The sequence below is a fragment of the Cryptotermes secundus genome, unplaced genomic scaffold (genome assembly GCF_002891405.2).
Source record: "Cryptotermes secundus unplaced genomic scaffold, Csec_1.0 scaffold183, whole genome shotgun sequence".
Taxonomy (NCBI): Eukaryota; Metazoa; Arthropoda; class Insecta; order Blattodea; family Kalotermitidae; genus Cryptotermes; species Cryptotermes secundus.
Window position 1 is genome coordinate 601,438 of NW_019729899.1, and position 23,899 is coordinate 625,336.

The 23,899-nt window shown below is 38.6% G+C and overlaps 2 protein-coding genes across 6 annotated transcripts in view; both read right to left on the reverse strand.

Moving 5' to 3' along the window:
- Positions 1–467: 467 nt before the first annotated feature.
- Positions 468–17,926, reverse strand: LOC111865747 (FYVE, RhoGEF and PH domain-containing protein 2). Of its 3 annotated transcripts, XR_002843027.2 has the most exons (14): positions 17,820–17,926; positions 15,268–15,793; positions 14,920–15,172; positions 12,981–13,149; positions 11,886–12,022; positions 10,566–10,704; positions 9,629–9,834; positions 7,771–7,949; positions 6,578–6,800; positions 5,982–6,164; positions 4,902–5,075; positions 4,596–4,705; positions 2,375–2,979; positions 468–1,459 (listed from the first exon to the last, which is right to left on the reverse strand). XR_002843027.2 is itself a non-coding variant. In XM_023854014.2 (13 exons), the coding sequence occupies exons 2-13, from the start codon at positions 15,741–15,743 to the stop codon at positions 2,910–2,912; spliced, it is 2,319 nt and encodes a 772-aa protein (XP_023709782.1). In that variant the 5' UTR covers positions 15,744–15,793; positions 17,820–17,926; the 3' UTR covers positions 2,305–2,909. The 3 variants fall into 3 exon arrangements, 2 of the variants coding, with proteins under 2 accessions (XP_023709782.1, XP_023709783.1); XM_023854014.2 differs by lacking the exon at positions 468–1,459 and having other exon boundaries at positions 2,305–2,979; XM_023854015.2 differs by lacking the exons at positions 468–1,459; positions 17,820–17,926 and adding an exon at positions 17,716–17,787 and having other exon boundaries at positions 2,305–2,979.
- Positions 17,927–21,429: 3,503 nt separating this feature from the next.
- The window catches only part of LOC111865743 (deubiquitinating protein VCIP135), a 36,893-nt gene continuing 34,423 nt past the window's right edge, over positions 21,430–23,899 (reverse strand). For 2 of the 3 annotated variants that reach the window (XM_023854008.2, XM_023854007.2), the window contains exon 16: positions 21,430–21,908. In XM_023854008.2, the coding sequence (XP_023709776.1) occupies positions 21,600–21,908 (309 nt within the window). In that variant the 3' untranslated portion in view covers positions 21,430–21,599. Of the gene's footprint in view, positions 21,909–22,240; positions 22,364–23,899 lie in introns of those variants that run through there. The other variant, XM_033751946.1, reaches the window with a different exon arrangement.

Here is a 23,899-nt window from a genome sequence, read left to right on the forward strand (position 1 = left end):
ACTGGTATATAACAAAAGCAGCTAAGATGAAAACACACAGCAACTTCCACCCTCAATCAAACCAACTGCAAATACAGACAGACAGCTCATTAACAGGCACATTTCACAGTGCTGAAGCTAGAATTATTACAAGTTTTTCAGTTCCTGTTATTTGGAAAAAATCATAAATATTCTGCTGAACACTGTATTAAAATACCATAATTCCAAGAGATATCCATGAACTTATGCCTTCACAGTGATGGAACTTGTAACTGAGCATACATATACAAGGGTAAGTCAATAAGTTACAAATGGATATAGAACGTAAACAAATAAAGAGTACTGATGTGAAAAATGCTTTTATTTCTCAACATAATCTCCCTGTACATTGAGGCACTTGTCCCATTGTTTCACAAGCCCCTGAAAACCAGCAGCATAATATTCTTTGGGCTGCTGTTGGAACCAGGCGGTGACTTCCCTTTCTACAGCATCATCGTCAGGTGTTCAGCCAAAAGATGATGTTTGAGAGGGCCGAACAAATGGAAGTTGCTTGGAGCAAGGTCAGGGCTATACGGCGGATGCTCGAAGACTTCCCACTTGAAATTTCGCAGCGTCTCATTTGTCTTGTTGGCAGTATGGGGACGCACGTTGTCATGCAAGAGCAACACGCCTTCGGTGAGGAGTCCTGGTCACTTCCATTGAATGGCTTCATGAAGATTCCTGAGGATGTTACAGTAGGAGTCGGCATTTACAGTTTGTCCTTGAGGCTGGAATGCGGTGAGCAGCATGCCTTCATGATCCCAGTCACCGCCTGGTTCCAACAGCAGCCCAAAGAATTTCTGATGACATCAATGTGTCTTTTGTATCTAATATTAAGTTCTCTTTCTGTTTGATATATTTTAGTGGACCATCTAGGCATTTCATTTGGCAAATGTCATTTCTGTTATATTTATCTGTTTCTTCTGGCTGGCTTATTGTTTGGCCTACTTTCAATGAAAATGTCAGTAATACAAACACAATAATAATAATAATAATAATAATAATAATCTTTTACATGTGAATTTTAAAGCGATACAATCTATAAAAAAGTAACCCTAGAATGTGTTTGAGAAAAATAGTAGTTTTGTGGAGAAAATAAACAAACACTGAACAATTCAGAACTGCAGAGTGACGTCAGCCAAATATTACCAAGCTTACTTTGGAGCAGCAAAGAAAAGTACCGCAGGTTGTGAACATATGTGTATTCCGAGGTTCAGACTACATATGTTCTTCCTGCAATTCAGTGAGTACATACAAGTACACTTGCAAATGTTAATCTTAAAGAAACATTTAAGTAATTGAGGTATGGTGTTTCGAGAACCAACCAAAGACGCAAAATTCTATATATACTGCATGCTCCGATTACTCCGATTATAACTGCTAAACTGATTTCAAGCTCAGTGCGGAACAAATGGACATCTAGGTGAACAACTGGAGCTATCTGAAACAACAACATATTGATTTCAGCACCAGACTAGACTTTTGATATTTCTGGAACCCCAAGTATAACTGCACTGCACTAACCTTCAAACAAGATGCAACTTCCAGCTACCTCACCTCCTGATCTTAACAAACCACACACAGAAGTCAATCAAATTCAAATTCAAAATATCACTTACAAAGAATTTTACATATTAAATATGCACAACAGACATGTTCTCATTTTGAGAATGCAAATCATAACAATATCAGTAACGCAATTGATTCCATTAAATACTTTATGAACTATACATAATTTAATACTTTTCATAAACTAAATACTGCAAAAAACACTGTATATACTTTCTCGCACACATTATGTGAGTAGAAATAAAAGTACATTTCTTTCTCTTTGAGAGAGGGGAAGGTCATGTGACATGTATTATATCAGACCCTCCTTTTCATAAGCTCGTAAGATTTAATAACAGTTGTTATTGCTCTTCTTTGAATGGCTGTTCCTTAACGTTTCTATTTCCATATAATTTTATTTTTGAAGCTTTTAAGTTCATATTCAAGGAACACTTGATTAGTAAGTAAATGTCTACATCTAACATGAAGAATATTTAGGGAATTAATTGGCAGTAAATTCTGGAAGCAGATATGACTATCAAGTACCCCTCCAAAGACCTTTCAATTTCTCTTTCCCAAATACATCACTCGTCTGCCACCTATAACTGCCGTGTTACAACCTGTCACATGACAATTTACTAACTAGTATCAATTGTTTCTAATCCAACATTAAGTAATCCTGCATCAGTGAAGGAATACGTTATGAGATGAAATGGGCAAAAAGAAGGAAAGATGGTGGAAGACATAAAATATTTTAATTTTTATTCAAATGAAACATAAAATAACTAAAACTTTAAGTAATACTCACATGTGTATGATAGTACCATCCTCAGAAATTTGTATCCCAATTGATATGAAAGCTAGTAAGACCATGAATGATAACAGGAGAGGGAAAGCATGAGGCAGCATGGTGGCCAAGCAGACATCGGGGTTGGGCATGCACCGGACATCTATTTATCAAAGCCTGACCAACTAGTGCCCAAAGACAGCACATCCAAAATAACTGCCCTGAAGACAGGAATACCTAGAACATATTTCTTGTTAAAATCTTATCTTAGTTCCATCACTGTACTCCGCCTACACCATGTATATGAGAAAGTACATTACCTCATTATTTTCCAAAGCGAACATAGCACACTCTTCATTATTTATTGTGTGATGGTAGTCGCAGCTATCACATGATTATCCACTGCGTACGAATTTATGCATTTACCATTTATGTCCAAAATACAAAGGACATGTTAATACATGAGATCTAATCAGTTTTTTTGAGTGATGCAGCTAACACAGAATGAAGCATTAAAAATGGTACAAACTATTATGTGAAGACTTCTCTTTTGATTTCACCTCCCTTCTGTTTTCTGAGGAGAAGGAAGTTCTGCTAGTGCTGCCATTTGCAGGACGTGGACCCACCTATCACAAATACAAAGTAGTCATTAACACAGTCCATGTTATAGAGATTCCCTCCATCAACCATCACTGTGATGAAATTGTCTTGACTTCCTTGGTTGCTGAAAGAGGATCATATGTACACAAACCACATATATATTACATTTCATTGTTGGAATAATCCCCAATTATTTAATGATATTGTATCAAGTGTAGATGTTCTATGATCTGACATTTTCTCTCTCTCCTCTCGCTCCCATTTTGGAGCACAGGGCTGATTTCTCAGTTTCATGGTCATTTTTACAGACGGTACGATGGTAGGTGAAGAAGTGATGCTCTTCTGTGTACATGTGTAACAAAGAGACACGACTCCGTTTCATTAATATCAGACTAAAGAGGGCTGATAGTAACCTCAAATATGTTTTGTGTGTAATGAATAATATTGTGATTAAAGTTAATCTTTGTTTTACGACTTGTGCATGATATGCGTTAATTTTTCTCCCATCTTGTTGGAATAAGGCCCGTAAAAGCCCTGAAGAGAAGTCAGCAGTTACTAACCTAACACCTTTCCAAAATAACCCAATTTTTAAATCACATTACTGGCATCCTATTCTGCACCTGTTTCTTGGAAGTCTCCCTAATTATAACATTTCTGGAAGACGGCCAGAGCTGGCAGTAGAGGTCTACATACATACCACTAATCAGCAATGTGGTGAGAAAGAGGTGTGAGGATGTTACAGACAGTGTCACGTAACTTCAAACAAGGCCCCGCATTCCTAGCGAAATCCTGCGCATAGCTTGTGGAGGGAAGAGTTTCTTAACACTCACTTTTCCACTTTCACATGTTTCATTGAAACTACTCTATTTCCTTATCGAAGAACATATTACAATAATACAAATATATTGTCAATCGTCATGCAAAGACAAGTACATTTAATGTGCATTACTAATTTATACTTTGAAAATAAAAATATAATAGACCTATTTTTTTTCCTTGGCACTACAGCCCCAGTGGGCCTAGGCCTACCTCCATGAACTTATAACAGACCTATACCCTGACCTAATTTCTTACTCATTATGTACAATTTAGTGCACAAGGAAACTGACGTTTTTAAACAGATGATAGAAAATGCGTAAGTATAACCTGCTTCGAGGGTGCCTCACAAACAACTGGCCGCCTGTCACCTCTCACACCTTTGAACCCACCCCCTTGTCTGAAATTTTTCTTCTGTGCATTCAAGGCTACTCTTGGCCTTGTTCGAAGTTATGTGACACTTGCTATAGCAAAAGTAGTCTTAGAAAATTCTCAAAGTTCAATGCTGAACCATTAATATTTCAATCGAGGCTGAGAAATACATCTTCCACATTCAGTCTTGAAAATTTGACAAGTACAAGCCTAATATATTTACTTCAGTAATTATCAATTGAATTCTGCCTGACCTACATGAATTTCTAATGTTTCTCACGACACTTTTTTTTTAACAGGACGTACATTAATCCGTCAGATGTGCTCAATTCCATGAATCTTCCCCCAACTGAAAACAGAACAGCTTTATTATGAAGAGCTGTAGCCAGTTGCCCAATGCCTGAAAATCACCAACTTAAAAGCTAGTAGATATGAAAGCATACTAATCACTCACTTATCAACAACATCCTTTGACTCTGCTTGAAAATAATACACCTTCTTTGTGTGATACATCTTGAAAACTTTCTCTTTATCACCAAAAGAGTCGCCCTTCAACTCCACTGCCTGTAAAATTAAGAAACACATTCTCTTCAATACCAAACTTTAAAACCTCAATAACTGTAATTCCTCAACTATAATAATAGGTTTTCTTTACTTCTTTCCATGCATGCTCACAAAATGTAAGAGTGAAAGGGGAAAGAGACATAACCATACAACTTCCACATATAATAATTTGATTTACACAATCAGTACATTCTACCTTAACAATGGTGTAACCAGGTATGGGTGTGGCAGTGATAGCACGCTGATCCTTGTGTGATCGGAAGGAATATAGTACAAAATCAGGATGAAGAGCAAAACATCTTCGAACCCATGATTTATTTGTTCTTAGCTGCAAGTATCCACTGAGAATACATTCAGCATCAGCAGCCACCTACAGAACACACAACATCAATATTAAAAGTTAATTAAGCAGCTGACATTAAAACACTCAAGAAACTGCTTGATGTCATTATAAAATACAAATGTTCATCACAACAGCCATTTAAATACTACTGTATCATTTGTACTGCTGACAAGAAAGGAATATAATGAAAATGGGATATGACACTGTGTAGTCCAGCATAAGGTCACTTCTGAACATGTGCCACAACCATACTGCTTCTCGACTTATACACTTTCAGGGCCATGCCAGTGCTTAGTCACCATGACACAGGTTCGATCATATGAAATTTGTGGTGGACAAGGTGGCACTGGGGAACGCTTTATCCAAGTACTTCAGTTTCCCTTGCCGCTCATTCCGCCAACAACGCAGCCGCTGCTGCCACCACCATCAACCGATGAACCATCCGGGGCTGTTACAATAGGCCAAACAGTGGCTGACATAGCCAGTAGGTCTCACCCCACCCCAAAAAATTAAAAAAAAAAATTACATACTTTCAGAATGTATCTCGTATACATTGTTTATTTTAATTTAATTAATTAGGTGACTGTATTCATGTAGAAACAGTTTATTTAACTACTTATGAAAACAAATTATTTTACTGTATTTAACGTAAGTCTTGTAATATGAAATTCCTTCATGTAATTTTTGATAACGAACAGGAGAGAATATGGCAGAAAGTGGTCATGGTATTCTTTAAGGCATTATTTTGGTAACTGCCTCAAGCTAACAAGGAAAACCATCATGAAATCTGTCAGGATGGTCAGTCCGGAACCAGGACTCAAACAAAGCACCTCCTAGATATGAGACAGATGTAACATTCCTGTATGAACATGCTTTGTACCTTTCACACTGAATCCACCAGATATTTTTAAAACTTCAAATACAGTGCTATACCTCTAGCAAGCCTTTTCCTCTGGCTAAACTGGTGTTTATATTCTCAGGATCAGAGTCAATCCTTTCTGGGCTGGCTGATCTCTGCTGTACAAGCTTCTGGTAACAAGTACGGCACACACGTGAAGGCTTGTTTTCTTCGAACTGAAGAGGATGCTTCTGGTTTGAACACTTTCCACACACCACCTGTGAAAAAACTGTACACTTGAGTACAAATTTAAAAGCATAAATAAATGTAACATGGCCCAAAAAACCCTAAAATGTTAACTGCTTGGGCTAGAAATGTGGGGTTTGCTCCTGCACATTCAGAAAAACATGGCCCAAAAAAAAAACCCTAAAATGTTAACCGCTTGGCCTAAAAACGTGGGGTTTATTCCTGTACATTCAGAAAAATATGGCCCTTTCTAAGTGTTTCATCTGAGTTCATGAGAAGTCTGTCCAAGTGCACATGATATTTGACTTGCTGCAGTGGACTTAAACTGGGCAATGCAGCACATCTCTTACTCTTTTGTATGATATCAGTGGTCATGCCTCAGATGTTAAAGAGATATGAATCCTACTGCAGTGAAATATTCCGCAGGTGTCAGTGCTTCACTAACCATTCCACAAGCTCTACAGTGATGCTTTCGCTTTATGACACCAAAACTGGCTCTACAATCCATACACTTGTGTATGACATCCATCTTGATATACTTCGGAGGCTTCTGCATATCCACGGGACTGGAACATTCTGTTCCAAGCTTCAATGACGACTTCCTCTTATAAAGTTCTTCAATAGCAGTACACAGAGCATCCAGCCAGCTTGTCTTCTCTTCCACAGTTCTGAAAACAGACAACTTTTCACCTCAAGTAAAATGTATCATACTGCAACTTACAGGTTGAAACCCAGGAATTCTGAGTGAGATGAAATATCTATTACTAGGCAATGGCTGGGTAAACAACTGGTTTCCATGACAGCAACAGAGGAACTGTTGAAAGCAGTGTTTTATATGTGGTCTGTGCCGCTGTTATAGACAGGAGCCCAAATAAAGAATTAGACGAGGCAGGACGAGTTCATGACTGGTGAACAGCATAGGACAGGACAGTAATGGTACCTCGTACCATGGCTAATGAACCTACCCCAGAATTTCAAAAGCTCTGGTCAAACCTGACTGAACCTCTAAGACTGCAATATGAAAATACCATACAACATCCTGATGCCAATTCTGTTATAGAATATGTATGCGGGGTACTCACTGCCATTGCCTGCCTAGTGGGGTGTGTGATTCAGGGACATTGCTATAGTTCCCGTGTTATAAACCTGTGAAGACTACTGCAGATAGACTACAGAGATCAGTGTGTAGTGGTTGTAAACTGCATAACTCAGTAACAGTGTTATAATTAATTATAGTTACAACCTGTAGGTTGTTAATAAAACTAATTACTAATCCAAACCCGCGTCTCAGTCACCTAAACATGTTACAATATTATTACAAAGAGTAAATGAAATAGGAAGGGCATGGACATGCATGGGAAAGATGAGAAGTGGAAAGACTTCATTTGGAAGACCTAGACACAGATGGGATACTATAAAAAATGGGTCTTAACTGGCTCTTAACTAAGTCATGACAGCATGGATTCATGTGGCTTAAGACAAGGGTCACTGATGGGCTATTTTCATCACACCTTCACACCTTTGGGTTCCATATAAGGCTAAAATTTCTCAATCACCTGGGTATATATTCGCTTCTCAAGCAGGAATCTACTCCATGGAATCAGTCAGCTGAGTCTAGTTAAGCTTCACATTACTCACTGTGTATATAGCTCCACATTCTTATGGCTATCTCTGAGGTAGAATGTGTTTTCAGTTACAAGGTCATCACCCTCCAGAATCTGGGTGTCCTCTAACCAGAACTTAGCCCGCAGACGATATGCTGCTGAAATTCCAGCTGGCAGCAGGCGGGAAGAACACAGCAAAAGGAGATCACTGAACTGGAAAAATTGAATTAAGGTACAGCTTTTTAAGCTGAGAATCTGCTTTCAGATCTGGTGCACAGTCATATACACTACAGATTCTTAAACAGGCGCAAGACCACTTCTTCATCATCCGCTACTTTCTAAATTGACAGGTTGATGGCACTAATGGGACACTTAGGCCATGCCACAGCTCAAGCGGTTAGTCACTGACTTCGACTCACTGGTTCGATCCCGGGGTCTGGTCAAGTGGGATTTGTGGTGGACAAAGTGGCACTGGGGCAGGTTTTCTCCGAGTATTTTGGTTTCCCCTGCCAATCTTCATTCCACCAATTGCTCCACAATCACCTTCACTTATCATCTGGGGCTGGTACAAGGGACTTAGTCCCACCCTACTAGCAATTAAAAAAAGGGATACTTTGCCTGAATGATGCTTAGCATAAGCACACATGTTTCTCCATCATTCCTGTGGCTATTTAATCCTGAATCTTCATCAAAGACCTGTCTATAAGACCAGTATGAAGTCTGGTGGTTAGTGGGAGGCTCTACAGCACGGCATTTTGCACTGAGCGTAAACAAGTGAGAGAAAGGTGCTTCTACCTGCCACATATGGTCTACAAACAGAAATCCATGAAAACCAGGGTCAGTTGCACTACTCCAAGAGTCTTGTGACAGTAAAATATGGTCATGAATACCGTAGGACTAGGAACCAACAATAACTGTGCTGGCCAGACCAGCAGCAATTTACCCAACCCTGACCCCAGAAAATCCATAAATCTGGCTCAGATCATGTCCCAAGGTTCCCAGATAAGAGGTCCGTACCTGCACAACCAAAACTGAACATAAGACTGTTGCCCTGTACAAACACCTGATTTTCATGTACTCAAGTAGGGACTCATAAGTTAATTCTACTGATGGATACGAACAGTATAACACTAATGCTGTTTTGCTTCAGGCATTCGAAGCAATTTAATTTTTTGCATAGCACTATATCACCGGTGAAGCTGATTTACCAAAAACCATGTACTTAATTGACACACTTCATATCTGTGTCCACTCATGGGTTTATTAAAAATATACAGGATATGAGCTATCACCAGTACAGGTACAATAGGACATATGGAAGCCAACGTGCTGAGGGGACCTAATATGGATTCCACCTCACACTATAAGATATCTTAACTATTGTAATCTACTGTAATCTACTGTAAACAATTTTAAGTATTGTAACTTTATTCTCTTATTGTAATCAGCCAATGTACAGTAACTGACTTGTCCTATATCATGTAACAATGATCTATAGAGATGAAATAAATAACTACAATACCTCAATCTGTAAAGTGACTGGGTACAGACTATACGGATGCATGTACTTCATCAAGAACTGGCGGGAATTGCATTTTTCACTATCTCATCCAGAACAGCACTGGAGCTCAGTCAGTGTGGGGAGCAAGTTTCTTGACAGTTACTGGCAGTACAGTGTTGGAGTCACGTCATACCACAAGAGTGGGAGATAAGTGATAAGTTAAAAATAGGGTATTATCAATATTAGGACATGGACAGACAAGAAGACATAAAGCAATCCAGCATGTTGTTACTTCAACTAAACAGCAAACTAACTTTCCTAGTGTGCTGATTCTATCTACATTACAAATAGCATAAACATACTGATAGTCGGCACACCAACTGATACTAACCAGGAAAAGGTACCTCTCCTGATGGTCCCCACTGCGGGCTGAAATTTTGACAATTTTTCCTTCCTTCAGCAGTTCTCGTGTTGGGCTAACCAGGTCCACAGCGCCACTGATTTTCTCCTGCACTTCCAATAGCTCCTTAAACTTGTCAATTTTCTTCATTGCTTCATTTGCATGATTTGCTGCTGTTGATACCAAGTGAAGAGCTTCTGAATGGAAAGAGACATGAAAACAGTATTATGAGAGAGACGTGCTTGTACCGGTTCTCACGGTCTCTTCGCTTGCAGATTTCTTATTTTTCCTTCCACCCTGAAGATGGATGCGATACATTCCTTCGAAACGTCGGTTAACACCACATCTACACTGTGCCACATCCCAGAAGACTGCTTTCTTCATAGTCAGTGCCGTGAAAACCTCAAATCTTACATAACTGTGAAGTTCAACATATGTTGGGCAAAGAAACAGACTAAGTGTCATGTGAAAGGTAGCTTGGGTTCCAAGGGCGGAGGAAAGAAATAAGATTAGAGAAAAGAAGATTGCCAAAAATAATCACTTGGGCAAAGATGTCATGGACAAAAGGACAGGAGTAACCAGTGTGCCACATGTTACCTTAAAATGAACCAAGTTATCACAGCCAGTTATGATGCACCAGAGACATACAGAACAGCTAAATATAGCAAAATTTAATGTGAGAATGGACTCACTGTTCATACAGACAAGTTTGTTCATTCTGTGGTAAAATTCAATTTAAAATTGATGTACAATTAATGTAATTATTGATCTTATTCTGAAATCTCAACAGGTTCACCTTCATTTATATTTAAACCAAAAACAATGATCCTGTGCAACTCAGCATGTCTTCAAATAAAAGAAGGAGTAAGTGCTATACCTCTATGACGCTGATAAACAGCACATATTCTTATTACAAAAGCATACATACTTTCTGTGTCTTCTTTATCATCTGAATCATCAGGCAACTTCTTGAGATAATCTTTAAGAAGTAGTTCATAACGTGGAATGCGCTGTATTGGGCTCAGCATGTGATGAGATAACGTGAGATTCCCACATTCTGGCATTCTCTGAAAATAATAAAATATCTAGTGTAATTCGTAACCAAAGATAAATGTGGGGAAGTGAATATGACTCCTATTTAATTAGCAGACAGGACCTGATATGAATCTTAGCTGGGGAATGGTGATCCTGTTACAGGTTTCCTTAGTCCCTCTGGGCCACCCTAAACTAAGCCATGCCAGCTTCCCACTCACCACCAGTGACAAGCCCCACAGCTAATTTCATAAATGTTACATCGTCTGTCTATATGATACACGATCCAGAAAGAAAAAAGGCCAACAAAACATAAAAAACAAAATGAGGAACTCATAAATAAAACTAGCAGTTGATATATCATTACTAAATACAATGGACATGTCAGCAATGAAATTTCCAACCCTGAGTTCTGCCTTACATTTACTCTGGTACATGAACAGGCATTCAAGCTTTATCTTTACATTCCATAGCTACTATGCTACGAGCTGGAAGGTTGCAGGTTCAAGTCCTGATGAGGTGGATTTTTTCAATTTACCTAATCCTTCCAGCTGTACTATGGCCCTGGGGTCGACTCAGGCTACAACAGAAATGAGTACCAGGAATCTTCATGGGGGGTTAAGGGTGGCCGGCACATAAGGCTGACAAACGTATCGCCATCTATGAATCAACTGTCTAGGGAAAATGTGGGAGCCTTGACATCTCACAACAATATGGGCCTTCACAGCCTGTTACAGGATTAGCTTTACCTTTTTAACTTCAAGACGCAAACCAGTCTCATTATGAACTGCTGTCACAGATGGAATCCAAAGCACCTTACTGCTAAGGGCAATAATCTCCAAAGCAATTTGTATGAAACAGTTTGATATGACATACAACACTTCCTCCACTAAGCTTTACAGTTCTCTTCTAAAGTATTCCATTTCTTAACACAGTTTAATCCAGTTCGAGCAATTATTGCCTGGCTCCAAGAATCATTAGAATACAAGTATTATGTTTTTGGACATCATCCATCATCTTGTCTATTTTCTAAAAACCATCCTGTTTCTTTTTGAAAACACATTTCGGAGACTGGATTCCGGCCTGTCCTCGGTAAAACACACTCAGTTGGGTCCAATAGATAGAGCTAGCCCTTGTCTCCCCCAGGTCCGGGGAGATTCACTGTCACAAAAATGAAACAAGGTCATGACCATTTCCAGTCCATGTTTCTACTTACGTGAATTTCATCCATCACTGCTGCAAATCTCTGATATTTAGCTGCCATTGCACTTATGATATTCATTGCATTGTCAAAATTCTTCACATATTCTGTATATAATTTCAGAAATGGTGCAAAGTTCTTCATGATATCACCTGCAAAAAGAGAGTTATGTGCTGAAGAATATTAAAAGTGTGGTTACTAGAATAATTTCCAATTCATTCCTTTCAGTTTATGTTGTGGTCTAGTGGTCAGAGTTCCTGTCTGCAGATCCAGAGGTCCCGGGTTCGATTCCCGGCACTACCAGATTTTCTGTGAACTAGTGGGTCTGGAACGGGGTCCACTCAGCCTCATGAGGATAATTGAGGAGTTACTCGAATGGAAAAGTAGCGGATCCGGTCTAGAAAACCGAAATTAACATGTCCTTTACATCTTGTGTTTACTTTAGAAGTTTTGGGGATCATTCATATTTACAACACTGCACTATATAAGATGCAGCAAAGCAAATCATCAAATGCATGGCCATATAAGCAGCCTACACTTCACAATAAAAATAATTGTAGCTGTATATTTTGGCTTGGTGCATATTCCTGTGTTCAATAGAACATGTTTCAAATATATCTTCATAGCTTCACATACTGACTGGGTTCATTGCTCTAGCTCAACCTCCAGGAGGTAGAGCATTTTTCGCATGTTCACCCCAAAAATCATATGATTTGATTTAGAAAGTAAACTAAAAGCTGGGGGACTTAGAATGAAACAAAATACACCTTATAAATCTAACACCATGGAAGTCAAAACCAATCTACTATTTAGTACTTAGAAACGCCAAGAAATGGTAAAGTAACGTTAAAACAAACATGCATTAAAGAATAAATTAAACTGCCCATCACATACAACTGGATATATAAGTGCAGTAAATAACACAGCTGGCTTGAAAATGTATTAAGGTGAATTACTGTCATGAAGTTTACACTTATTAATTCAGATCTTCAATAAATGAAAGGAAACTCCAATCAATGTAATAAAGTTGATGAAACCAGTTCCTGTAAAGCAGGCCTACAATTTTCAGTTTTGCATTAATTGAAAAATAACATGACTACAGCAACTTGCCAATTTTGGCTTCCTGGTTCCAGTTTGTCATCCGGGCTTCCAGCTGTGGTAAGAGAAAATCATGATGGAACTGGTAGATAGATTTTATGTTAGAAAACATCTGAGGTATCACTTCCTGAGGAAACATGTTATGGGCTCGGTTTTCTTGGTCTAATCGAAAGTGAAAGATCTGTAAAAAAAAAAAATAGAAGAATAATGTGGTGAAATCTGCCACATGTAAGAAATGTAGAGGAAGTGATCTGACAGCCTGCCACACATTGCTCAGTCAGATCCATGCTCTTAGTGTCAACTCTTTCCATGCCTGACTGAATTCACAGCACAACTGACAAGCCCTAAGACCAACTAACACACTGTATGGAAAACCCACCCACATGACAGCAGACATCAAAAATACTCTCCACTCTTCCGCCTGTTTTTATGCGCACATTAATTGCACAAACTAGACAGTTCGCACTCACATGTTGCAGTCCTTCAGAAACCGAGAAAATGTGAAACCTAAAATGTGAAATTTTAAACTCCTGTCTCCTCTGCTAGGCATGTAAGAAACTTTCAAGGAGGATACTCAAGCCTAGCACCAATTTCATGGAATTTCTCTTCAGTGAACACTCAGCATTTTGATTGCCCTTTCTTTGTCCAATAAAGTTTCTGTCTGTCCAAATGTATTTAGACTGTATACATAGATTTTTTTTTGGAACTGTAATATCCTGCAGTTTATGCCACAATCCTCTCCTCAGTTTTCACACAAACATCTGTTTTAATGTGTAATTCATGGCATTTTGACACACGAAGTAACATCACAGACTGAATGTCCGGTACAGTGGCAGAAGCTTGGGATTACAGTCAACAGCCACATTACACATACGCTCACTTCACAGTAGCTGTTCAAAGATATAAATTATGTGTACAGGCTATTGGTTTGCACTATCAACTGATGAGTCATATGTATCCTTCCTATTTGACCAGCCATAGGATCAGTGGAAGGCCCACAGACAAATTCTCTGCTTAAACTGATTATAAAAGAAGAAAAGAAAAGGTTAGAATACTGTATCAGAATTTACTGTCATATTATATGCGGCACTTTAATTCCTTTTTTTTAATATATCATGTGTATGTAACTACTGCCTAAAACATTTACAAATACGAAGTTAGAACTGCATTGTGACTAGGTTTTATGAAGCATTTTACATTGAAGAGGCAATTCACATGCACTGATGAGGCAACCTAAAGTAACATGTTCCGAGGGCCATGCCATAGCTCAAGTGTTACTCGCTGGCTTCCCACCACAGTGGCCCAGGTTCAATCCCAGGTCTGGTCAAGTGGCGCTGGGGCAGGGTTTCTCAGAGTACTTCAGTTTCCCTTGCCAATCTTCATTCCACCAATTGCTCCATAATCATCCTCACCTATCATCTGGGGCTGGTACAACAGGCCAGAAGTGGCCGCAGTACAAGGGACTTAGTCCCACCCCACTAGCAATAAAAAAAACATGTTCCTTTCACAGTTGGCTGTAAAGATGGAGGGCGGGCCGGAGGTGGCAAACAGCCTAAAGGAACCCTGTCTGAAGATTTCCACCGAGGAGTAAAAATAGCCAGTGCATTGGTTGAAGCTCAAGTTTACGTTGGATTTCAATGACGCTATCAGCATCGACACTATATGAAATCACTGATAGCATGACTAATGAATATGGGGCAGCTGACTAAATGAGAACTGACACAGAAAACTGAAGCAACCCAAAAAACTTGCCACTGTGCCACTTCTCCACCAGAAACCCCACATAATGACCTGTTGGTCAGGAGAAGAATCTAAACTCATCACAACAGAAATCTTTCTCATTAGCCAAGTAAGTCAGTGATGCATTATTAATCAATCTACAATATAATTTAACTCAGAAACAATAATTTTTCAGATAGCAGTAAGCAAATTTTGTCTGAAATATAATTACCTGGTCTATCAAATGAAGGACTGCAACATAACTTCTCTCTGTTGTCAGCAACTCCATAGCAATCTTGAAAGCTTTCTCTCTACGCAGATCTGCTTCTATGGCCAATACCTGTCCCTGGTTCTCCAATGTTGTAACTGAGCTTGTTTCACTAGGTGGAGGACTGCTAATAGGCCGAGGAACTGCATCTTCATCTTCACTCTCACTTTCCGAAACATCATACGCCTCATGATGTGTTGTGTGTGCAGAACTAACTCTGGGCAGAAAATAATTAAAAGGACATGCTTTAAGGTGTCTAACAATTAAATGCAAACAAGAAGACTGGTATTAAATTCAATCAAAACAAATTACCTGCACACATTTGTGTGGTACTGAAATGAACTTCGTGACACTGAAAAATTCTCACTCCAACTCTCAGCCCACATTCGCCTGTTTGATACCACAAACATTGGAAATCCACCACCAAACAGAGTCTTATCTATACTGGATAATTTGGATGGGTGTGAAGCCTGGGAAAATGGAGATTGTAACTTTTCCTCATTTCGTAGAGGAGACATGGTCCAACCGGAACCCGCAGAGAAGCTACGGATGAAGTCATGTCCATCTTGTTCAAAGCCACCAACTGAGGCACGTGCTGAACAATGTAACATAAACCTTTCCTCATTTTCCTTCACAAATTTTGAGAATAGATCAGAACTGTTTCCACTGGAAGATGTGAATTTTTCATGTGCTTCATGGAAAAACTTCCTTGCTTCACTGTTCAATGTCAAACCCACGCCCGGACCAATGTCAGACTGTCTGAACCAGTCCTGTGCTTCCCTGTCCATCCTTTGTATCTAGTGATTCAGCTGAACCCTGAATCATTACCTGCTTCACCCTGTAAGAAATAAAAATCAGTTAATGGGCCAATTACCATACTGCATAACACCCTTTCATCCATAAGAACTGTTACTATGTAATGAACTGTGGTAATACGCAGTGAGAGAATACGGGCTGACAACTGGAATTTCATTTCCAGTCAGAAAAAGGTCAGTCAACAGCCCCAATCAACTTTGGTTATCATCCATTCTCCTATCCAATGCATACTATGGATCTTCCACCAAGGGTGAAGGAGCCAAAATGTTACACTGACCACTCACATCTAGTACCAAGGCCTACATTTCACAGAGCATTACCTCCACAACATGTGTACACTTTATTGGTTTAGCAAAGAGGAAAATTTACTTTATGTACACATAAATGAACATTTCAGATCAGTGTTTCGGCCATGAAAGTTGCACTGGAACTCTCTTATATTGAATTTCCATTACCATTACAGCCTTCACTCTGATTTTTCAAACAGAGCTTCCAACTTTTACTCTTAAAAACTGGAAATATTAATGCAAGACACTGCAAATATCCCGAATATCACTAACTGTTTTAACGTTCACTTTCACTGATCAATAAGTATGACAATGGGCAGCAAAATATAGCAGTAATCTGCACAGAATGGCCAATGCCTCTTTCTCCTGTGAGATGCATCAGAGAGAAATGTAAATATATAAAAAGCTCATTTTAACCAGTACTATACAAATCAATTACTGAAAGTAGACAAATGCATATCTCAAAGTCTGTATTCTTTGTTCCTTGTTGCAAGCATGATTAAGCTGCCAACATGTCTCACCTCATTTGCAGACATGTGACAGTTCATTCGGAGGGATGTTCCTGACAAAATTTGCTGATGGCTTTCAGTTAATGGAGAGTGTGAGGGTTGTCTTTCATATACGGCATCTTTCATTGCTACACACATATCAGGGGGGTGTAAGCTCAAGCAACCGTGGTGGCCAAATATCCTTTCAAATCATTGTCACCTAACACACAGTGCAGCAGCAACATGGAAACACTAGCTGTATGTGCCAGAACACCATCCTGTTGGAAGTAGTCACAGCCTATTTCATCCTCAATTTAAAAGTTCAATGAAGGGGTAAACAAACACATAACAACATTCCAAGCTTACAGTGTCATTGACGATATTGGGCCAATTATCCAATTTCATGTCATGGTGTACCATACATCACTTTTCTGATCATGCAATGGTGTATCCTTGATCTTGTGCAGATTAGTCACTAACCATCCAGATTTTCTGGCTGTTGACATAACCAATCAAACCATGCCTCATTGGTAAAAAAATGTGACATCAGAATATCCTCTTCATTGGCAGTAATTACGTCTCTAAACCATCAGCATTATTCAAGAAGCCTGACACTGTCCCCTTCTTTCAATTCATGCACTGACGTTACCTTGTACATATGTAAGTGCAAATGCTTCTTCAGCGCTCTACATGCGTTGCCATGAGCAACCCTTCTGCTGTGCCAATTAATGAATACCAATACTAAGAATGAAGATTTGTAATGTAGGTGCACGGTGACTACTGGCTGACCCTGCAGAATACTTACTAATTAATCAGTTGCGCTTCATAAAATAAAAACAGCAAAGCGAATTTTCCCAGTCACCGTCCAACTTGACGAACTAGACTGCCATAATCAGCACTGAATCGCTCTTACTGTTAGTATTAAAAGCAAAAATAATAACTGTATACCATGGCTGCAATAAACATTGACGTGTATGATTTGAGTTCTACAAATCAATCATAACATGCCCTATCGCTCAATCTTGCCATAACAGTATTCCGACATGTATACAAAACATAAAAGGCAACAACTAAGCAGTACGTCTGTATTCGTAACATCTTTCCATCAAAAGGAATTTCACCCGGCAAACAACGCATGTAACTTAACCTAACCTTCCTTAAGCACTTACTTAAACACTACAAAGACAATACATTGTACAGTCCACTGCTACTTCAAATTGCCGTAATAAAATACTAACTACAACAAAAAATGAAAACGGAATGTCTGGTATACCTTCATCGCACCCATTACATCAACCTTAAAAGATATATCACAAACTTAATCACCACTTAATACCGGTAGTTTTGGCGGTGTACAACGGTGGACAAGCTGCATATGGAGCCATCTATTAGCATTCTACATAGTTAACTTCATGATCCGGATTCGATAGCTCAGTTCTATATTTGCAATGCTGGCGATCCTGGAGATAAATGACGTTCAATTTTAGTACTGGATTTAAATGATCAAGTTGTAAAAAGTTCGTGACGATGATACATGAATATCAGCTGAACAGGCTTTACCTGAAGACGGAGACAGAATCCAGTCTCCGAAACAATGTATTTTGAAATGTAAATAGGACGATGTATAATGTCCAGAAACATATTTGGTCGAGTTACATCTATAGTATACAGTCTCAAGAGATGAGACTCGCGTTATCTCTAAAGTATAATTAGTGGAATAGACATATTTTGCACCTGCGTGTGAAGCGGTGTATTCATGCTCACTCGGAAGAAATGCCCGGTATCTCGGCTCTGCTTAGCGGGAAGATCGCGGGTTCGATTCCTGACGAGGTCATTGGATTCTTTTAATTTAATTTATCTAATTTTTTTTGCCGCATTTTGGGCCTGGGGTCAAGTCAGCCTCTAACAGAAATGAGTACCAGCAATCTTCCCGGATTAAACGGCGGCCGGTGTATAAGGCAAACCTTCCCACTATCTGCATGCAGATTGTCTAAAAGATGTGAGAGCCTCAATGTCTTAAACCCTATGGACCATCAAGGCCTGTCACAGGGATACCTTTACCTTTTTATCTCGGCTCTAGTTATGGCTACTGTCAAGAGCTGTCAGTAAATTTTACACATGAACCAACAAACAAAATAATGCGGTGCTCCATGGCACTTTATTCACATATTAATAAATATAACTTAAAATTTATCTGCAGACAGATTGTACAATATCCTATTTGTTGGATACAGTTTGTATGGAAGGAGACAAGTAAAAGAAGTTACATATATATGGAATATTTGCACTGTGTTGCCTTTGCATTTGTAGCTTTCATGAGAAAAAGTTGGAAGCCTCTGGACATTTCAGCTTTTTTATTTGAAAAGTCAAAATGAAAACAATACTGACAATAGAAAATTTACTATAATAGAATTCTAGTGCAACTTCAATGATCGAAAAATAATCTGAAATGTTCATTCATTTGGATATGAAGTAAAATTGTCTGTTCTTCAACAATAAAATGGAGGTAAAGCTCCATGCAATACATGTATTCAAACTAGGTATGAGTGGCCACTTTATCATTAACGCTCCTTCTCCCTTAGCCAAAATGTCTTTGGTGGAAACACTCATTCTTAGTTGACAAGATACATTCTTAAAAAAATTACTGAGGAAACTTGGTTACCAGGATTAATGTCGAAAACCTTATTAAACTGGGATCTGTATTCAAATAAATGTACATTAAAAAACCTACAACTACCACTATCACAGAAATATTCTACACACATTATTCCATGTCCAATTGTGTATAACCTTCTATATGTACAGGTCCTTGGCTTTATATAGCAGCAAGCTCCTACTCAGATCCTATTTCATATGTAGAATAACTGTTCTGCAAATAAGCAAAATTAAATTAGGAAAAGCGAGATCTTCATGTTCCAAATAATTCAAGCATCAAGGAAAAGTTAGAGGATACTATTTAGAAAAAAAAAATAATAAATTTAAATCTAGCAAGCAATAAAGAAACTGAAAATTAAAGACAAAATAAGAAACAATAACATACCATCCATAAAAACATGCCAAAATTTAAGAACACAAACCATTAATTAGAAGTGCATACAGACGAAAAGTAATCTCTGACATTAAACACTCAGGCCAGAAAATCAGTACATTCTAATTCTAATTTACACTAGAAAAATATTTGTCACAAATTGTACCAACAATTAGACTTGAGGCCTTTCATAGCAGTGGGAGTTTAGACTGTGCAATGAGCAGTAATGTAGAGCGTCACAACCCAGATCACAGTCTTTGCTGATATTATTAATAACAAGGTAAACAAATAACAGTAGTCTACTTGTCTACTTACTCTTATTTTAAATTATTTAAAGTTGGTTCGCGTGGTACAGCCAGACGAAAATATGAAGAAATGTAAAGTAACAAATTTTCTGAAATGCACAAAAAGCTGACCTTCGCACAACATGCTAAGAACATTTCACCAATCCTACAGATACTCTAAACTAAAAGTATTCATTCAATACAGATTTTGCAAACACAAGCATCAGTATATCAAAATTCGGAGCTATGTTTAATGTCACATTATATTAAATTGCAGCATCCTGCTGCACTGCCTAGATCCGACTCTGTATTCTGCCTTTTTGCCATCTATGTGCAACATTAGTTAACATTCTCTCGTCATTTTCTCTTTGTTGTCACTACATGTTTCGGCCTAACTGGCCATCATCAGGTGTACAGGTTATGATGAAGGAATCTGCGGCTCACTGTAATGCTGTTCTTTTTTCCTTGTGTAGTTTCCTTGGATTCTAGGTTCAAGGACATCTAAATAAAACAGTTGGCTAGCCTGCATAACCTAGAATCCTAGGCAACTACATAAGAAAACGAGAACAGCATTACAGTGAACAGCAGATTCCTTCATCACAACCTGTACACCTGATGATGTCCGGTTAGGCCGAAACATGTGACAGTAAAGAGGAAACAAGAGAATTGTACAGATACCAAAATAGAAGAACACAAAGTCTGATTAATGTCATGTTATATAACTGCCTAATCAAGGCAAATTTAAGATTATTATTCCTACATTCAATAATTTAATTTGCAATTAATAATGAAACAATGATCAACAAATCTTAAAAAATATACAAAATATAAGGAAAAAGATCATATCAAAATCAAAAGACAGTCTTCACCAATGTTATATTTTAGCGTCCTGTTACACTGATTCACGTCCATAGTTTATGCTAACCGTCTTACAGTGTATACACTTTTTCACCTTATTCTTCACTTCCACACTACATGTTTCAGCACTAATGTGCCATCCTCAGGTGATATCCAGCAGTACAACACATGCAGTAACAGGAGCAAAACACAACACAGAACACGATACACAAATGTACGTAGGAAGAATGCTCACATAAAAGAGGACTGGCGTAATTCACGTGTTTGAGTGTGACGTAGGATGAATCCTGAAGTTTTATTATTTAGAATTCATCGACATATATGACGAATACAGATTTTAGCAATTTTAGAATGAAGACATCATGGCATGCAGTACAATAGTTTAACGTGCATTAAGACACCTGAGGATGGCACATTAATGCCGAAACATGTAGTGTGGAAGTAAAGAATAAGGTGAAAAAGTGTATACACTGTAAGACGGTTAGCATAAACCATGGACAATCTTCACCAATATCAGATTTCACACAGCCAGTCATTCTACTTCATGTATTGTCCTCTATCCATGATATTAATCTGAAAAGTGCCTGTACTACAGATACCTGATGGCTGGTTTTGTCTGAATTTACAATTCATTGTAACTCTCTTGCAGCATCATATTTCATGCACGTGGATCTTTAGGACATGTATCAGGTTACACAATGAGAAACTCAGAATTACAAAGTTTTAAATGACCTGTATTTCTCCATGACATATAACCCTCAAGATATTTTGGAATGAAAGGTAAGGTGGCAACAGTTACCATACAAAATAAAACTGTATTTTCAACAAAATCTTAAATTCACACAGGAACAATAGCATATAAACCTCTCGAACACCCCCTTCTTCAACTCATTTTTGAATGGTCTGTTTCATAATTCTCTTCTTCTGGGTTGTAGATCACATCCAGTTTTGTTCTACCATCACCACCACCATCACCACTGCCACCACCTTCAGCTGAATTACTGTTTCCTCTTTCAGCTGGAGTGGAGGGCACTTCCAACGCTATATTCAGTTCTGAACCTGGTGTATGCATTCTACTGTCTGTATGACCAGGTAATCCAATGAGAGACGTCCTACTTAGCATTTTATGATTCTCAGGAACATTGGAGGTTTCTTCATTCCTTTGAAACCAAGGACCTATTTTCTTGGCACTCTAAAATAAAGAATAACAAATACTGCTGAAGATGAACATTTTGTTACAGGATGCTACAGAGAGACTGTGTTGGTGGCTACATAGGACATAGCTACACAGCCATAAACAAGTATGAGAAACGGGTATTATTCAGAAGAAAATTTGTCTTTGTCATACTACTGTAAAGGTGACTCCTGTTACACACATTTTCATTATCTGCATTTTCCCATATCCACAGTTTAATTTCAGTGTCATGAAAATCACCAATCTCCTATCTGCTATGACAGCAAAAGCTGGCATGCTCACTGAGTTGTGTGAGAAATTTACCTGACTCATCCCACCATTTTGACTCACATCATGCTGTTTCCTACTCCTCCACAAAACTCAGCATTTGTTCAGTGTTCACATCGCCTTCTCTCTTCCAGCTCTTTTAGACATTTAGACATAAATAAATTTTGCATCTACTGAAAATATGACTGGAAAGAAAAAATTAAGCATGAAAACAAGAATGTGCATAAAGATAAAGTGAAGAAAAGGGCTACAAAATTTAATTTCAGAGGTGAAGTTGAAAGTTCTAAATTAATTTCAGAAGCCAGTGTAGTACTGATACTCAGATGATGATGGAACTGAGATGTTCTACATTACCATCTGCAATAGTGCTAATCCAATTTGCAAGAGCATTTAATCAACCACGAACTTCAGTGTCACTACAAACATTTTTGTTTGAAACAACTGAGAAAAAAGAAGAGGAAGCAGGCCACACGCTAGCAAAACATCCCATTAACTGGAATGGGTCTTTCAAGAGAAAGCAAGAAGTCTGTACAAATATCAGATGAAAGATGCAAAGGAACATAAGCCTGTCGCAACAAACTGGAAGTGGTTTCAGCTCTTCTAGTGCCACCATGCATTCCACAATCTCAACAGGACTGGAATATCACACTGCTGTTAAGCTTTGTGTAATCTCTTCACTGTAACTAAGGAAGGAGATTACATAACAAAACAAGCATTTAACCTCAATGACACAAATCTGTTCTGGAAGCATACAGCGAGCTGCACTTTCATTTCCAGTAAAAAGAAGAAAACACCTGAGTTTAAAATTAGATCTATGTACAGTGATTCTGGATGGAAACACTTTGATGGACTACAAACTATGATGTTTCATGGTGCATCATTCACAGAATAGACAGGCACTGAAGGGATATGTAAAAACAACACTGCCTGTTGTACAGAGGGTGAATAAAAATGGCTAGATAATATCAGATATTTCAATTACTTTTTTTCAGGGAGTTAGAGGAACTGGTGGCCTACTGGAGAAGTGGAAGATCCCCTTTCAAATTCTTGTTGTTCTACATGCTGCTTTTCTTGCACCATAGCTCAAGCAGGTAGTCGTTGGCTTCCCACCGCAGCGGCCTCGGTTCGATCCCAGGTCTCGTCAAGTGGGATTTGTGATGGGCAAAGTGGCGCTGGGGCGGGTTTCCTCCAAGTACTTCGGATTCCCTTGCCAATTTTCATTCCACCAAATTCTACATCAACATAATCACCTGGGGCAGGTACAATAGGCCAATCAGTGGCCGCCGTGCTGAGTGGACCCAGCTGGACTCCAGCCCCCACTAAGCAAAGCAACCTTCACCCTCCCCTTCAGCTTGTGCCTGCAACTTCAGGTGGGCAGCCAGTCAACCTCACCTTCACCTGCATCATCTGACTCATCTAATTCTGATGATCCAGGTGCCCAATAGCATCACCAGCAAATTGCCTGAAGTGAGATCTAGCTCCAGTCATCCTTAAGTTTTATTTTTAAGTAGGTAATTTAACAATGTTATCAATGTCCAGACTATATTATATTACATATTTCCAGTTTTATGCAATTTTCAGGAACATAAACCCAAACGCCAACAAGTCACCTGTAATTACAAAAGAAAACTATAAAAATACCTAAAAACCAAGTGTGGCATAAAAGAACACCACTTTCATGCTGAAGAAAGCTGCTTCAGCTTAGGTTGGCAATCCTTGCT